At 43.9% G+C, this 17,879-nt stretch overlaps 2 protein-coding genes across 6 annotated transcripts in view; one reads left to right on the top strand and one right to left on the bottom strand.

Annotated features, from left to right (window-relative positions):
• The window catches only part of INTS8 (integrator complex subunit 8), a 26,895-nt gene extending 24,609 nt beyond the window's left edge, over window positions 1-2,286 (top strand). For all 3 annotated transcript variants that reach the window (XM_053395606.1, XM_053395604.1, XM_053395605.1), the window contains exons 23-28: window positions 505-608; window positions 978-1,028; window positions 1,206-1,279; window positions 1,356-1,420; window positions 1,741-1,784; window positions 1,935-2,286. In XM_053395606.1, the coding sequence (XP_053251581.1) occupies window positions 505-608; window positions 978-1,028; window positions 1,206-1,279; window positions 1,356-1,420; window positions 1,741-1,784; window positions 1,935-2,051 (455 nt within the window). In that variant the 3' untranslated portion in view covers window positions 2,052-2,286. The remainder of the gene's footprint in view (window positions 1-504; window positions 609-977; window positions 1,029-1,205; window positions 1,280-1,355; window positions 1,421-1,740; window positions 1,785-1,934) is intronic.
• Window positions 2,096-17,879, bottom strand: CCNE2 (cyclin E2). 3 transcript variants are annotated; one of them, XM_053395612.1, is made up of 12 exons: window positions 17,795-17,879; window positions 15,158-15,195; window positions 14,895-14,997; window positions 13,779-13,829; window positions 12,611-12,762; window positions 10,234-10,369; window positions 9,511-9,657; window positions 7,721-7,816; window positions 6,547-6,681; window positions 5,378-5,489; window positions 3,967-4,121; window positions 2,096-3,105 (listed from the first exon to the last, which is right to left on the bottom strand). In XM_053395612.1, the coding sequence occupies exons 2-12, from the start codon at window positions 15,169-15,171 to the stop codon at window positions 3,007-3,009; spliced, it is 1,200 nt and encodes a 399-aa protein (XP_053251587.1). In that variant the 5' UTR covers window positions 15,172-15,195; window positions 17,795-17,879; the 3' UTR covers window positions 2,096-3,006. The 3 variants fall into 3 exon arrangements, with proteins under 3 accessions (XP_053251587.1, XP_053251585.1, XP_053251586.1); XM_053395610.1 differs by having other exon boundaries at window positions 2,997-4,121; window positions 17,795-17,874; XM_053395611.1 differs by lacking the exon at window positions 17,795-17,879 and adding an exon at window positions 16,992-17,011 and having other exon boundaries at window positions 2,997-4,121.

Below are 17,879 nucleotides of genomic sequence, written 5' to 3'. Positions count from 1 at the left end.
AAAAATAAACAGGTTACCAGCCTGCTTAAAAAGTTTAATTTCACTGCACACAGGTGGTGGTGTAGTGACAATAAAGGTTTATTATTTATCATTGTAAAGGTTTGCAGCTGCACTTTCATGCAGAAAGGGATCTTCTTCCTCCACAGCCAGTACAGAAATGTAGGCTTACTAGACCAGGCTTTCCTCAACCTCAGCCCTCCAGATGTTTTTGGCCTAGAACTCCCATGATCCCTAGCTAGCAGGACCTGTGGTCAGGGATGATGGGAATTGTAGTCTCAAAACAGGGCAGAGTTTGAGGAAGCCTGGACTAGACTCTTAGCTGAAAATTTGTTTTTTACCCTTGCTTCCTTAGTTGCCATAATAAATACTAACTACTGCTGTCTTCAGTTAATCTTACCTACTGCATGCTGTTTCAAAAGAGTCAGGATAGAAATTGAAATAAACGCTTAGTGAATTAGAGTGGCATTTACTGCTTGTGTTTTTATTGCTCTCTCCCCAATGCAGCAACCAATCAGTACTCTGCTGCTCTTCACTACTATCTTCAGGCAGGAGCTGTGTGTTCGGATTTCTTTACCAAAATGGTACCGCCAGATGTATATACAGATCAGGTGAGTTACATGTCAGCGAACAAGCAAAAGATGTTCCGCTTCAACATAAAATAGGGCTCTGGTTTTCAAAGTTTGATAACACAAGTTCAGTCGATGGGTTTCCCTAGGCTCTGAGCAGTTCCAGAGCCAAAGAAATCCAGTTCTAGGTAAACCAGAAGCCTGTAGAAATTCATGTTCAGCAAAAGGATAATTGATATAGTTGCCAGATATATTTGCTCTGTTACTTTATTATTGCTAGCTTCAGCCAAAAAAAGTAGCAGGCTAAGTGCTTTGTGGAGGGGCTAGTTGTATCTGGAGTATCAGATGATTATCTCAGATGATTGGATACATTATAGACTTACTAAAAATGGTATATCCATTTCTCTCCAGGTGATAAAACGAATGATAAAATGTTGTTCTCTGCTCAACTGCCATACGCAGGTAAGGCATATATCCGCTGTGTACCTAGAAACAAGTCCTACCAATACAAGTCTGCTAGAATAAAACACAGACTTGTATAGTATAATATACATTGCAGTATAATATAAATGAAATAGGAGCCTCCCTTATCTGGAGTTAGTGACATAGTTACATTTTATCAACTCTCAATTTTTCTAGGTAGCCATTTTGTGCCAGTTTCTTAGAGAAATAGATTATAAAACTGCATTTAAAGCACTTCAGGAGCAAAACAGGTAAGCAAGGTTTTAAATTTCCACATACTGTGCATTTGAATGTATTGACATACATTAACTAAGATTTCTTTCTTAGCCATGATGCAATGGACTCCTATTATGACTACATCTGGGATATTACCATCTTGGAATACTTGACATGTATCCTTTTATAAAAACAGCCACGTGGGATTGGTTTGAAAACCAGGGTGGCTTATACTGTTGAATTGTGCTCACAGAAGGATTCTTTCCATCAAAGTATATAAACTTCACTTTATTTTTTCTGCTGTATGATTCCACGATTCTATTTTGTTGTATTAATGACATTTTAAAATGGTTTATTTTACTAAGATGAAAAAGATAATAAAGCAGAACTTCCATTCATAGGAGTATTTAATAATTGTGAGAGGCTAAAGGATGTGAAAACTGTCCATATAAAGTCCTGCTCACTGTATTTCTAGGTTTCCTTAATTGTGTTTCAGACCTTCATCATAAGCGAGGAGAGACAGACAAGAAGCAAATAGCAGTAAGTTGCTGTTTAAGTTTTCCTACTATGTGCTTTCTTCTGTGCAGCCATTACATAAACAATATGCATTGCATATAAAACACTGAAATGATTCTCAGAACTTGCTTATTGCCAGTACTAACTTATGTTGATGCTTGTTTCAATACTTAGATTAAAGCTATTGGGCAGACTGAGCTGAATTCCAGTAATCCAGAAGAAGTGCTGCAGCTTGCTGCTCAAAGACGGAAAAAGAAGTTTCTTCAAGCAATGGCAAAGCTTTACTTTTAGAGCACCATTTCTAAGAGAGCAAGATAAACGATGGCAGCTGCAAGTTATTTCCAACACTTTATTAACGCATAAGACCTTTTTTTTTTTTTACAAATTTATAAACATACTGTGTGGCATCTTCCTATTTAGAAAACTTAAAAATTCTTCCTTTCTTTTTACAAGATTATACAGAAGCGGGTTAGCTTTTGTAATGCAAACTGGCATAAAGAGGGACAGTAAACTACCTTGGACAGAGCATGACTCTCCGTAGTACTTAAGCTGTTGCAGAACAGTCTTAACTTCACCTGCTTGTTTTTTCACCCTTGCTTTGTGGCAGCTTTTCTTGTATAAAAGGAAAGATAGCACCTCATGAGGAAAGAGGTAGTATGTGACATTTATTCACTGTAAAGCAGGTGGTGTTCCAGTTACATGCTGGTTGCTTAAGTTGCCTGCTGATTTTAGAAATAGTTTCAATGTTTAACTGCAGCCTCTTCTCACCCCACTTTCCTATGCCAATGCTTAAAACCAGTTTTACCTTATCTCATAGCTATACTACATAAGTATAGTAGCAAGATTGATCTCCCAGTAGCAGTTACACTGCTATGCAGGCTTCTAAAATCTGACTAATGCTGTTGAGTGTAGAAGTTGACTGTACAATGTGCTTTCAACAGAAGTCAGCAGAAAATATATCTTAAGTTCATACATAGCTAAACCACTGACACACTCACCCACAGGTATCAAAAAACTCAGTTACTTGAGGCCATTCAACAGGTTAAAAATGTGTAGTTCATTCTGACTGCTGAACAGTTAATTCATAGTCTGTTCTTTACTGGGCTGCAAAGTCAGTAAAGTTGAATGTGAGCTTCCTTTTGATAGTCTTCCCAACCACTTGTCAAGTGTAAAAAGTCCAGGATGTATTTTCCAACAGTCTTACAATATTGTTCAGGTTGGCACACACTCCTGTTGTGCAGGGATTTCATTTTTCAGAACTCTTGGGTGGGGTAATTATTCCTCCTGTAGACACCGGTGATAGCTGGCCTGGTGCTGCAACAGCTACTTCATAGTTGACTTCATCCTATTTAATTAATATTTAAATTAATGCACCAAAATGGTAAACCAAGCAATTTCTGCTTTGCTATTCCCCTATGGTTCAGAGGACATTCCTTCATGAGAGTTTTTGCCTGTGGACTCAAAGGCAGAAAATTGCTCCCTTGCATTCCTACATATAGTCCCCCTTTCCTTGAAAAGGAACTGGTACAGCTAGGGTGCCCTCTCCTCGTCTCATGGTCTGCATCTTTCATGCAAATGGCAAGAATTTCCTTCCTTTTTCTCCAGGGAGGTAAGGGGACATAAATCCACCTCTACCCCATTGCCCTTAAACAAGCCTAGTGACTGGTCAAAATAGCCCTGTTGGATCAAGCCAGTAGCCCACCTAGTCTGAGTTGGGGGCACATTGGTTCTGTTTACAGTATGTCTGTCTACTGATAAAAGACCAACTACTACTGCTCCAACACAGCTTATTTCTTATTGTGTTCATGTATTTAAAACTAGATGCATCTTCAAATTTCAGTTATCTTTATACATTAGTTTTACTTTCTAATGCAACTATATTAACTGCCAAAAATGTACATCCCTGTCTTTACAGCCCTAGTCAGTATTGACATGGTCAGGGACGATAGGTCTTTTAAAACATGAAACACTCTAAGGGTCAGAGGTTTTTCCTGGACCAGCTCAAGTGGAGAAGGAAGCAGCTGGATCTGGCCCAGAACTCACTAGCTCCTGACCTTGAACCAATTTCTTTAAACATCTCTGTAGTGCTATACAAATATGTCTTGCCAGCCCAAATAACTTTTACACTGGAAGTGGGCAAGATACGTGACATTACTTTAACACTCAGAGGTACAACATGAAACTCAGAGTGGGAGAAACAACTCACCAGCATGTCCAAGTAGTTTGTGTGTGTCTGTATATTATGCCTGTCTTCTGCTGCAATTTTCTTAAAATTCTTTAGTTTCACTGGTGATTTTTTTGCAACCTTAAGAAACGGTTTTAGCCACTCTACACATTCTGCAATACTGTCCCACTCCAAGCCTAATAATAAAAGAGAAATTTTGAGTCGAGGTCTTCATAATGCGTATTCACTGCTCTACAACATACAAGAGCTACACTTGATATTTTACATAAACAGTTGGACAGAATTTAAATAAAATTACATGATTACAAATAAAATCCTTTAAGTATTTATATGGCACTCTGCGTATATTACTAAGCCAATAATGCTAGAACAAATCTATTGGAACAGTGGCTTGTTCCAGGCCAACTACTGAGTTCATGGCAGAGGCAAGATTTTCAGTTTCTAGCTTCTCTCATTCAAAGCTTAATGTTCTTGCGCTCGCTGAAATAGCTTTCAGTTTCATTATTGGCCATCAGTTTCAGACTCAAGGCAACCTCAAAACTAGAAAACAACAGTCATGAACCCCTTGATTTCACCACTACTGTGCATTTCTGAAACTTTGAACCTTGTGCAGAGTTTAATATGCCTTGTTTCAGATATAAACAGCCACAGCACAGCAAAGCTAGATGAGCATAAGTGCAAGATATTACCAAATATTATTTCCAAGATAATGGCTGGTGTGCTGGCAAGAGGATCTAGCAATTCTTATTCCTATTGCAAAGGGATAAAGTATTACCCAGCATGTCCAAGGATAACTCCTAATAGACTCAGCTAGTGACAACTGCAGATAAAACGCCCTCTTGTTTCTCGTTAATCTTATCATGCTTGGAGTAATCACAGTTTGCACATGGAGGAGAGAAATGGAACAGAACAGGATGAAGAGACGTTGTGTAAAAGACAGGAAAAATCCCATTGTTTGGGTAGGCAATTTTTAAATGTGCCCAGGGATAAGTGAGAGGTAACCCTAGAATTCAAAATTCAATGTAGCACGATTAAATGCGAGAAAGCTCAAGGGGCAGCAGAGTTATGAGAAAGCATGAGCTAAGGGCAGAGGTGGAAGGGAGGAAACAGAGGAAAAATTAGCCTATTGAGAAGTACACAGACACAATTTGTGAGCAGGCTCCATAACTAACCCTGCAGAGAGTGAGAACGACCCCTTTCAATCCTGAGCCAACAGCCCCCTCAGCCACAATATTGGGTAACACACCAGTGATACAATATTGTTGAGGAGCCCTGCTTGTACTTTATTTCTAAAATAAAAAGCCAGTTTGTATGCCCACATATTTATTTATGTGCCAGTTTTCATGCCCACATATTTATTGCAGCCTCAGACATCTTACAATAGCCAGGACATGAAAACCTGAGTAACAACAAAAAAGATGCTCCATCTTACCTGAGACTCTTGTAACTACATGTACTGAGGTATAGTGACAGAGTGCAGCCGCCGCCAATATTCTATACTGGAAATCCAAAGAATTGACATCTAGAATACATAGATCTAAAAGCTGCAAGGAAGGAAAACCCACATTTATTAGTATAAATACGTGGTTATAACCAATCTCGTATTTGATAGCTAATCACTACAAGCTGAAGTAACTCGCAGAATCAAGAGTTGGAAGGGATGCTGAAGGTCATCTAATCCAGTCCCCTGCAATGCAGGAATCTCAACTAAAGCATCCATGATGGATGGCTGCTTGTCCATTGCTTGGATTATGAGGGTGCAAAATTACAAATAATGCCTGTTGGTTGCTTAGAGTTTAGGAATAGCACCAGTTTCACTAAGCTTATGTTACTTCCTCATAACACTTAAGACTATTGTGTCTGAGTAGGGCTATCCAAAGGATGAATTAATTTAATAAAATCCAGATGTTAAAAATATTTTAACTGAATTAAGATCAAATGTATTTGGAAAACATTTGCAAGCTACAGTCTCACATAATCGTCCTGAGTCCTCGAGATCAACACTGCATTGATGCTAGCTCATGAGATTCCTCATCACATTTTAGAATCCAAACCAATTGTCTTATGTATCCACTTGCCAAGAGCTCGATGTGCTGCACTAAAGGTTTCTCATCTTATAATTTGTTTGCAACCAAGCACTGCTTTGAATCATCCAGAGACCAGGTGAACTGGGTACCTCCATATATTTTGAAGCGGGGAGGCGGGGTTATATCATACAGGCTTTATAACCAATGCAACAAACATGTTCTCTTCTGCATTTTACTGTATTACAATGCAATATATAAGAAAAGCTCGAATTAAAATACAATTAAAAATAATACAGCATCTAGCACAATTGCTCCAACAGGCAAAATAATCGTTTACGTGGTCTGCCAAGACCCTTCACAATTTTCAAGTCGTCTGTGGGAGACCACCGCTGGAGACAGCTGTATGATCAAGCACTGAAGAAATTTCCATCACTTGATTCTTGCCCTGTCCCTCAATGTCATCTTCCTGGTGTTCAAACATGAACCCTGCAAGTTGTCTACCTGAGCTGAAATCTTGCATCTATATATCTGTATGGTGCTCTTATGCACCAGATGTGCAGGAATAGGAACTTACCTGTGCTATTTCAATAAACTTTTCCTGAGAATACTGAGGTAGCAGCACCTTTGGGACATCTTTCAGAGCATCCACTTGGAGATAAAGGTTCAGCCAAGAGATGATCGTTACTGGGCACAGCTCCCACTTTAGAGCCTACATGTGTGTGAACATCATAACAAAGGCTTTAGGGCATGATGCCTACATCTACAAACTTAGCAAGTAAACTTTTATTCATGCAGCCCCAAACCCTGCACAAGTTCTCACACAGCAGTGTGCAGAACTCTTTCTGCACTGTATCACTGACGCGTCAGGGAGAACAGTTCTCTATTTTTTCCTTCTCCCCAACATGCTCAGCATTCTTTGTGTAGAATGAAGCAGAATTCAAGTTGTGAGCACTCCCCTCATGCTATCCTATGATACAGAAATCCACTCGGTCTTTTCATCTACTGCTCTGCAAGACTTAACCCTTGCACAATGCCCTAAATCAGGAATAGAGAGCCTGTGTTGCCCTCTAGACGTTGCTGGATTCCAACTCCCATCAACACATCTGGAGGGCCACAGATACCCCATTCCTGCCTGAAAATATGTACAAGATCCCAGTGCCCTCTCCTGGTACTGGCAACAAGCCTCCGATTAAGCACTCCCATTCTGAGAATGCCAAGCAAAACCAGTTCTTATGTAAAATCAAGTAAAGTTGCTCAAGTCACAGGCAATTCTCTTATCCCAGAGGGTACTGTTAGAGCATTCCAGGATGAATACACTGGCATGAGATGTTTAGCTGCTTTATACATAGCTCCAACTCTTTCCAGCCCTGAGATGGTGGTCAAGAAATATCTTCTGTAAAATACAAAGCTTAAAATGGATCCACTCTTTTCACAGAGTGTATCCAAGCAGCTTTCACAGTACACATCAGAGTCAGATTCCAAATTTTGGAGACATTGCTAATAAATAAATATGATCTGTTCTGCCTAAGAAGCCAATAGAGTAGGAGGAGCAAATATGATACCCCCCCCCAGATGTTTTGGACTTCAATTTCCATCAAGAGCAGCTAGCATGGCCAATGGTCAGAGTAATAGGAACTGCACTTAAAACATCTGGAAGGCACCATGTTAGCTACCCATCCAATAGAGTAATTCCTAGGATGCAGACTCTTAAATATGTGCTAAAATGGTCACCATCTTCATTTTGTTACCTTTAATATAATGAGCTCCATTCTTATAATATCATCTTCACTACAAGCACCATCAGTAACATAGGCAAATTCCTGTAGTTTGGGAGCATAAATCTCCTTAAAGGAAGAAGAAAAAGACAGAATGTTAGAACAAACCACAGCAAATCCAACAGGGCTTACAGACTTGTTGATCCATTCTCCTACAACCCCATTCTGCATACCACAGCTATTTCAATTTCACAAATTAGATTCAGATGCTTTTAGGCTCCTGTTACCACCCATGGGAGAGCAGCCATTAGCATGCCAACTTATAGGCTCAGCTGCAAATCCTTGTTTCCATGTAGGAGTGGGCAAGCACTTGAAAAAGCAAAGAGCCAAGCACGAGCTGAGATAGATCCTCAGCCACTACGGTTATGCTCTGATCCCCACACATGGAGAAGAAACTTCACAGAAGTGGTACTACTGTGCAAAGTCTCATATCATGAGCCCACTGGCAACGCCATGAAATCCTAAGGCCAATTGCACAGGGCAGTCCAAAAGCTTCTTCACTGAACCACTGTCACTTGCCCAGGTCTGACTTGCAAAGCACCACTGTCACAAAGCAGGAGTCAGAGGTGAAATTTGAAGCCAGACCATTAGAACCAAGTCCTTTACCATGTCCCCAACCTAAGCTGTGCTTGAGATCTTTACAGATCTCATCAGTTGCCAGCTTAATTGAAACATTTTAAGATGTACAGGCCCGGCCCATAGAGTGCATTAAAAGATGGTGAAGTTTACAATGAAAACATGTTGCATCATTCAAATGATGTTGACATGTTTGGCCTGCTAGGCATACATATCGGTGCTCTTCTTTTAGCAAGTCTTAGCAAAAGCCAGTGTGGTAGTGGTTGGAGTTTCTGACTAGAATTGGGAGTAAAAAGGTAAAGGTAAAGGACCCCTGACAGTTAAGTCCAGTCGCAAACGACTCTGGGGTTGCGGCGCTCATCTCGCTTTACTGGCCAAGGGAGCCGACATTTGTCTGCAGACAGTTTTTCCGGGTCATGAGGCCAGCATGACTAAGCTGCTTTTGGCGAAACCAGAGCAGCGGACGGAAACGCCATTTACCTTCCCGCTGGAGCGGTATCTATTTATCTACTTGCACTTTGACGTGCTTTCGAACTGCTAGATTGACAGGAGCTGGGACTGAGCTACGAACCGCCGACCTTCCAATCGGCAAGCCCTAGACTCAGTGGTTTAGACCACAGCGCCACCCGCGTCCCTTGTGAGTACCAGGGTTCAAACCCCCATTCAGTTCACTGCGGGAGCTTACACCAGTCACCACCTCTCAGCTTAACAGGGTTGTTGTGGGAATAAAATGGGGGAAACGATGCAGGTCACCTTGAGGTTCTTGGTGAAAAGGCAAGTTGTAAAGCAGAAAGGATACAAAATAAAGTGTTCAGTCTCAGCTAAGTATTAGGAAACTCCCAGCCTTCAGTTACTGAGGGATGCATTTCCCCGTGATCAGAATCCTAGTAAGAACTCTGAGGGCTAAGAACACAGTCAGCTATTTGCTAATGGCAATTAGGGCTATCATTTGTGAGCACACACACACACTTCCAAGAGCTGCTCTTTCAGTGTGCAAACTCTGCAACTCAGACCTTCCATTTTCCTCAGTAATAAGCCAAACTACTTTAATCAAAAGAAAAAAGACCCATTTCTTCCTCAGCTGCTATACTGGGATGGGCCTTTGTCTGTAAAGGACATGCAGCACAATTATGGGTTTAAAATGCTATATTGTCAACGGCAGAATGGTTTCACTGACAGCTACTTACCTCAAGCTTGGAAGCAATGAACAGGGCTGTAATTCCTATGAGCTGAAGCATGGTTTTGTTTAAATTCTTTTGAGTCAGCATGAATCTGTCAAAAAAGTCTTGTGCCAAGTAGAAAGTTTCCCTATGGAGCGTGTATACTTCACATACCTGTTATAGAATAAGCTTTGTTTATTCACAGTCACTATACTACAAACAGCGAGACAAAACATTTTTAAAAAGTTGTAATTCAGCAGGTGATATATTTATGCCTATGTTTTTGTTGTGCCTATATATCAGGGGTCAGGAACCTAAGGCCCATGGCCAGAAGTGGCCTGCGGAGGCCGTTTGACCGGCCCCCGAGCCGCCCCTGAACTGAGCTGCCCGCTCGTGCGCTGCGCTAAACCACCACGGTGTGGAGACTCGCTTCTGCGGCACCGAAAATCGCACCTGCACACGTGCAGATGCCAAAAATTGTGGGCTGGTGCACTCACATGCACACCAATCCGGCCCACGGACGGATCTTTGTGGGACCGATCCGGGCCAGACACGATAAACCTTACTGACCCCTGCTATATATTGATATGCTGACTAACCTTGTGAGCTGCTTTCAGCACAATTTGGAAAAGCAGAATATAAACAAGCATAATACTTAAAAGGGGGAGGGAGGAAGCATTCTGGGTCAGTCTTGCTACTTCTCAGGACTGTCCTTTATACACACATTACATTTATAAGTTCAATACTCACCTCCAGAAGCCAGTCCAATAGGATTGATCTCATGTGCGGCTGCAAGTTGGAGTGTAGAGATGTGAAATGCTTACAGTGAGAATATTTGTTCTCCTTTTTGAGAATGTTGAACCAGACATCTTTAGAATTTCCCCAGCTAAAATCAAAGACAGACATTTTAAATTCCAGATTATTTTTAAAAAGACATAAAATACGTGGTCTCAGCAAAAATTGGACTTCAATGGCATGAAGCCAAATGCTTGGATTTAGTGCATTCAATGTATTATTTCTAGTCTCCAAACTCTAATGACCTTAGTTTTCCAAAGGGGTTCTACTCGAAGCTTGTTTGGATTTCATGAAATAGTTTTTTTTTAAAAAAAAAGCTGAGGTAGAACAGATAAAAAAAAGTCCATTTGCCTGAAGACTACATATGATGCAGATGGCTGTATCTGACTTTTCAGACTTTAAAGGGAGCTGAAGGGATGCAACAACATTTCTTTATAGCATTTTAGCCCCTCTCAACTGAAAGGTCTCACAGCATGGCTACTTCCTACTCCCAACAAGATAAGAGATTGAGGTAGTATTCCTGGGATGAGGCTTCAATCCTTCACCCCTGCACCATTTCTATGATTTAATTATGCCAATGACAAGCATAATAAAAGGTGCTTGCTCTTCCCTTCAGCTGCTGCCCCTGATCAAATGGAGTTGCTTTGAGGTTTGTAAATCCAATCAAGGATGGTCAATGTTGCATGCCTTCAAGGGCAAAAACTGAAAAGAGGTAGATATTACTCAGTAATCAATTCACTGAGCTTTTAAGTGGCTATAGAGACTTGTCAGAAGACAGTAAGTTTTCAACAATTGCTTCAAATTATTGTCATTTTGTCATTAAGCAAAACTGTAACAAGTTTTCTGTCAGATAAGTTGAGAGATGATTTTTCTGACTGACAACAATGAATGACTATATTAGGACTAGGTTGACAATTGGGCAGTTTCAGAACAATGGTCAATTTCACTCAAGCAGGGCAGGGAAAGAGAAAGGACATGGAAACCAACACATACCATACTTTTCCATCTATAAGACAAGGGTTTTTAATTAAAAAATGAGCTTTAAAATTAGCCCTCGTCTTAAACATGGGTAGTGCAGGGGGGGGGGGTGCGATTGGTCACAGCTGTGAGCAGGAGATTCACAGTGGCGATAGTGTGGGTGATTGGTAGCTGTGAGAAGGGCTGTTGGTGATTGGCTGCCGCTGCAGCAATGGGGCGGCCATTTGGCAACTGCGTGTCTTCAGCAATGCATGCAATTGTCAGTGGCGGGTGAGCGATTTCCGTCAACTTCCCCCCACAAAAAAGCTAAACAACTCTGAGTAATCCTCCCCATTTTCTTAATTTGGAGTCCCCCAAAATAGGGGACGTCTTATACATGGGGGTGTCTTATAGATGGAAAAACACGGTATAGGTGCTTCTCTTTACTATATGCATGAATGTGTTGTTCCCAATCTCGCCACCTTCTTGTAGTCCAGTCTTCCCCAATTTGATGCCCTTCAGATGCTTCAGACTACAGTTCCTATGAGTCCTCTCATTATGGATTAAATATGTATACCACCCTTCACCCAAAGATCACATGGTGGTTTCACAACGTAAAAATATGAGAACAAAAAATACGTAATAGAACAAAAACAAATCAATAACCCTCTTCCCCCAAACCCATTTCAAAGGCAATAAAATATTCACAGCATGGTTATCAATGCTTTCACCTGGTGCCTAAAGATGTGTAGTGAAAGCGCCAGGTGAGCCACGCAGGGGGGAAATTCCACAAATGGGGAGTGACCACAGAAATGGCCCATTCCTGTGTTGCCACCCTCTGGGCCTCTCGTGGAGGGGGCCCCACAAAGAAGGGCCTCGTATGATAATCGCAGGGTCCAGGTATGTTTATATGGGGAGAGGTGGTGTATACGGGGAGGTAGCACATCTAAGTTGGAGGGCACTGTACTGAGGAAGACTATTCTAGTCAGTGCAGTTCCAAAAAGTTAGCAGTATAAGAGACTACACAGCAACAATACTTGCAGACATGATCTTAACACATTTTTCATAGAATGCCAGATTTATATGAAATTTCCATCAAACACAGATGACACCTTGGAATATAATTTGTCCATCAAAATTTCACAGCTCACATATTGCCCTTGATGATAGGCAAAGCATTCAGACCAAGGACTAAAACAAGACGGTTTTATTAGCGGTGTTCCTCATTGTGTTTTCTATATGCCACTAGCTCCAAATCAAAGAGTACCCACCAATACAAATTGGTGAAGAACACAGGGGTTTTGCACTACATTCGCTTTGCTGACATATCAAAGTATAGCAGCATCACAATTGCTTTTGGTTATAGGTAACTTACCTAAGTTCCGGTAAAGGTGATGGATTTATGAAGAGGTTTCTGAACCTGTATTTTTTGAATCTGGAAAAATCAGTGGTTGTCGCTTCTTTGTGAGGAGTTTCTATTATAATACAAGGGGAGATGCCGCCTGATATTGTAGATGGCCAACAACTCTACAAATGAGATATTAAGAGCTAGCATGAGAAAAATACATACAACACCAAGCAAGATAGTTTATGAGTAGCAGAATTTGTCCCAGCCTTTTGAAACCTTTTCACTGTCACATAGAATACTGTATTTTTCGCCCCATAGGACGCACCGGCCCATAGGACGTACCTAGTTTTTTGGGGGGGAAATAAAGAAGAAAAAATTCATTTCCCCCCCAGGTGCAGGGCTGGGGCGGGGGAAGCCCAAGCTTCCCCCGACTCCAGCCCCCAGAACAGGCTGCTATCCGCAAGCTGTAGGAGAGCTGCACGAATTTGCACAGCTCTCCCACAGCTAGCGGAGCGCTGCGTGAAGCCCGAAGATTGGGGTGTGCTGAGCTCAGCGCGCCCCAAGCTTCTGGGTGCAAGCAAGCTCTCCGCTAGCCGCGGGAGAGCTGCGTCTCCCACGGCTAGCGGATAGCTTCCTGAAGCCTGGAGAGCGAGAGGGGTCAGTGCGCACCGACCCCCCTCGCTCTCCAGGCTTCAGTGAAAGCCTTCATTCGCCCCATAGGACGCACACACATTTCCCCTTCATTTTTGGAGGGGGAAAAGTGCGTCCTATAGGGCGAAAAATACGATAGATCATCAACCAGCTAATGTTTACTAGGCCTTGCAAATCAAACCCTAAAACATTTTATCCAAACCCTTGCAGCAGCAAGACATTAGGTGGGATATTGGGAAGTGATATAATTAACACTATACATTCCTGGAAGTTGAAAGTAAGTTTTTCAGTGGTGAAATATTCATTGAACACAAATTGCAGCAGCCAACACAACAAAATGAATACAAATCACACACTATGCAGCTGGAGTCATTAATTCTCCCTTATGTATTTAGTTAAAAAGAAAAAAGCTGCTTTCCCTGACAAAAAGTGAAGAATCTCCTGCTCACAATGGACACCACATTAACAATCTAAATTCTCATACATACTGAAGAATGCAGACAAACTTAAGTTAAAAATCAATGGTTACGCAGGTCATTATTACCTTAATTTCATACTGATGTCTCATGTTGATCTCTTCTGTTCTTGTGGGGTCCTTTGGAAAACAGACACAGATGCACCTTGATTAAGAGCAAAGCAGCAACCAAGTGAAGCCAAATTCTCCTGGTACATCAAGGGCTCCCTCAATTTCAAATCGCTCCCTCAAAAATAGGAGCATTAAAGCCGTCAGTGCACAACTATTCATTTTTGAAAGTCATTTACTGGCAACATATGCCCAACCACTGATCACAGCTATTAAACAGTGATAGTTCAAATACTTCCCCTAACTAAAAAAAGGGATAACGGAGGAAACATTATGCAAGTATCAGAATGCTCTTAATAACATCCAACAGCATACAAAAAATAACAGGCATAGTGGTCTTGCTGCTCATATCCTTCACAGATTATGCCAGATTTCTTAAAAAGTGATATGCAAAGTGAGCCAGGACGAGGTTTAAAATCTTCCCTGACAAAGTGCTGCTTAGTGTCAGCACCCCTTCCCTTGACTTGGCAGCGGGGACAGGCAGCAAGAGAGCTGTGATCTGTGGCAGATGCCTTCAAACCACAGAAACAATGAGCTGCTTTGGTTATTGTGGAAAATATAAAATGTTGGGGAAGCTCCACACAAACCAAAATTGGGAGGGGCTGGGGGAAGAAGCAGACCAAGGAATTCGAGACTTCAACATCCGCAGCCTCTTGGCAACCACTTGAGAGTGCCAGGTGCCAATGTCTGCCTTATTTACAAATATGGTGTGGGGTTCACCTAACAAATCCCATCCCCAGACGGCCTGCTCAAAGGCTTCCACAATGGGGCTTCCCTCCCCTCCCCTCATGTACTGTATGTCCCTGAAATTGGCTCTGGAGTGTGTGGGAGAACCCCTAGAACAGTGTGCCACTGTCCCATCTGGCAAGTTGATATGCTTGCAGACGGAACATTTGTAATAGTGTGATGCTGAATTCCCCCCATTATCTCTACCTTTCAGATGTGAGGATGAGGCCAAGAGAAAGGTGGTTTTACGAATATCAATGCCATGAATTCTTGTCCCAGCTTGAACAAGGCAATCCTGCTCATATTCTTAACCACATCTGGTTCCAGGAGACTGTTTCAATTCCTACTTACCTGCATTGCTTTCCTTTTTCTGTTCTGAAGAGACTCTGGCAGTGGCAGTTCTTGAGGAGACGTATCCTGGCAGGGCTGGTGCAGCTTGGCTTGTAAACGGCTACTGTGGAAGTGTAAATACATTTTCCCATCAAGACAGCAGCAGAGAGCATTGCTATACATACACTGTGGCCCCTTAAACACTAACCATTTTTATGATGGCATATATTTATGGGCTGCAGTCAGACTGTATACAGTTAGCATATTATAAAAGTGATGTTTACCTGCGCCTTGACATCTTATTAGGATTCCAGATAGTTGCCTGCAAATGAGAGAAGACTATAGGTTAACCCAAAGTACATACAAAGTGCTGTTTAGCTCATGAATTACATCAAGTCAGACCATTGGTCCATCTGGCTCAGTACTGTCTACACTGACTGGCAGTGGCTCTCCAGGTGCTCAGGCAGGGCTGTCTCCTAGCCCTACCCAGAAACGCTGGGAATTGAATGTGTAAAGCAGATACTGTACCACTGAGCTAACCCCTCAAATTAAGTCCAGCTCCCAGTGTGTGCATGCCTGCTGCTTAAACCCCAAAGATATTTCCAGAAAGTAGCAGAGACCAAGAACATCCAAATGGCAACTGCCCAACATCGTGGGCAAGGCATTTTTATGTACAGCCAGGAGCCTACAAGTGTTCCACAGGGAGGCAGGCACCTGTTACCTCGTGACAATCCTGCGCTTGGAACAGGAAATCTGGGCAAACTGCCCACATTAGTCATGTTCCAGTCCCTGAAAAACCCTGCACACCTGAATTAAGAGAAGTGAACTGGCAGTACATTACCCTGCAATCCCTCTTAGTAAGGGTGGTCTGTGTTAATTGCCTCCATCTCAGCTCAAAGCAACTGTTCTTTACACACACAAAACTGAAGGTCACCCTTTCTCATCATCCATGTGCTCACTGGTCAATTTCAGGTTCAACCAGCTTCCATCTGCTGCCTCCCAGCATCAATGCCAGTAGCCATTTTGTTCCACTTCATGCCTTGCTCCAGGCACCATTCCATTTGCTTCCTCAGAGAACTCTGCTATGAGCATGTAGTCCCAAGGTAAGATTTGCCGACTTGCAAGTTTTGTACCCCCATCAATCATAAGCAGTGCTGGTTTGCATATTTTGCAAATATGTATGCCCCATGCGCTCAGAATCAAACCCCATACATAGCATTGTCAGGAGCCGAGACTACTTGCATGTCTATAAACAGCTATTACTGTACATGAATATAGTTTACACATCAAAATCCTACGTGCAAGGAGATTGCCAAGCTTTACAGTACTTTCACTAGGATCTTATCACTTATGATGACTTTTTGCAAAGACACACATTTTGTTTCGAGTGAACTAAGTAAACCACAAAGACTCGAGCTGCCCCCTCCTCTTTCTGCCATTTGTTCTCCCCGCTGCCTGCCAAGCGGGAAGGGCGGGGGGCAGCAGCTTCAGGAGCCCCCCCCCCAAGCTGCCGAGCCAGCTATACGCGGCTCTCCGGCCCGCGCCAATTTACAGAAAGCGGGTAAATGCAGGAGGCGGCAACAGCAGGCTGGACTCTGCCACCACCCTCCATCCAGCATGCGGGTGAAACTCCCGCTTGCCCTAAGAGGGTGAAACGTAAAAAATAATAATGAAGAAAAGAGCACAGTGTTTTAAAAAAAGTGGGGGAGGGATACCGGAGGGAGTTTTTTGGGGGGGCGGGCAAGAGCGCTCTCTCTCTCGCTCTCTTTTTAAGAAAAGCATTTCCCGCCTACACTTATATATGCTGAGTAGACGACCCCCTATATACTGGGGTTGCAAAAGAGGAAATGTTACAGAGGGGGTGCACGGGATAGGAGTAGAAACCCCGATTGCTCCCCCCTCCTTGCATCAAGACAGCAAGAGAGGGAAAGACCCACAAACACAGCCCCCCTCCCCAGGCAAGAAGCGCCCCCCTCTCTTCCCGCCGTCCCCCAATAAATCGAGTCCAGAGCCAAAGTGGGGAGCTTCTGCAGGATGGACCCCGCACCCCAACCTGCCTCTCCCGCCTTCCAGCCCAACATGGGAGGGGAAAGATCCCTTCCGCCGCCCGAAACACACCTTTTCCTCTGTGGAGACCCCCCCCCGCAAAAACACCCCGAAGGGTCAGGGGGCGAAAGACGGAGGCAAGTGCTCTCGGGTCAGCCCGGGAAGCCACCAGGCGGGCTCCCCGCCCCCCGCCCCGGAGGAGGGAGTCGCTCTCCCTCCAAAAAAGCCTCACACGCCCAGCAAGGGCAGGCCGCCCCAGCCAGTTCCCAGACCACACCGACGAGAGGAACAGGTTTGCTGGGGGTGGGGCGGGGGTGCAAAGGGTCCCCCATAGGGAGACCCCCATCGCCCCCACCCCAAAAAAGGCAGAGACGCCCTAGGAAAAACCGGGAGCAACTCCCCCCCACAGTGCGTTGCAGGGGAGACACCTCACTTTCCCGCCTCGCCACCCCCCACCTCGGCCCCCGAGAGGCCCCCCCGGGCCGGATGGGTGGGGGATCCCCGCTCTTTCCTCGCCGCCGCCTCATTCTCCCTCCAAAAAAAGCCCGGCCGGCGAGCAGGGAGGGCGGGCATCCCGCCTTCTGGCTCCGCTTCCTTCTCCAGCCGGCGCTGGAGCCCTGCCGCCCGCTGCCTCCCCCCCTCAGCGCTTTTCTGGGGCAGCCCCCTAAGCGGCGCCCCGGCACCCTCAGCCCCCTCCTCGCCAGGACATTCACCACACGCAGGGAGGGGGGAAGTTTTAAAAAGCCAGCCCCCCTCCCCATATAGGCCGAAAGCAGCAGGGCGCGAGCAGCCCGAGCTGCCCTCGCCCGCCATCCAGCTCCTTCCCGAGCATTGCCGCCCTCCCGCCCCATAGAGAAGACCCCCCAAGACCGCACCTCAGCCGCCGCTGCCGCCCAAACCTGGACTGTTCTCAGCTGGCGCCGGCGCCAAGGCGCTTATATAGGGCGCCGCCTGCGCATG

Source organism: Podarcis raffonei, chromosome 7 (assembly GCF_027172205.1).
Source record: "Podarcis raffonei isolate rPodRaf1 chromosome 7, rPodRaf1.pri, whole genome shotgun sequence".
NCBI lineage: Eukaryota > Metazoa > Chordata > Lepidosauria > Squamata > Lacertidae > Podarcis > Podarcis raffonei.
This window is presented reverse-complemented; position numbering and strand designations above follow the sequence as displayed.

Bases quoted from the DNA above. Each gene is read 5' to 3' on its own strand.
- CCNE2 (XM_053395610.1), bottom strand. The intron at 12,763-13,778 runs GTAATAATGACC...TCTCATTTGTAG, and splicing joins GACATCAGTATGAAATTAAG to AGTTGTTGGCCATCTACAAT. The intron at 6,682-7,720 runs GTAACAAAATGA...ACACACATGTAG, and splicing joins TGGAGCTCATTATATTAAAG to GCTCTAAAGTGGGAGCTGTG.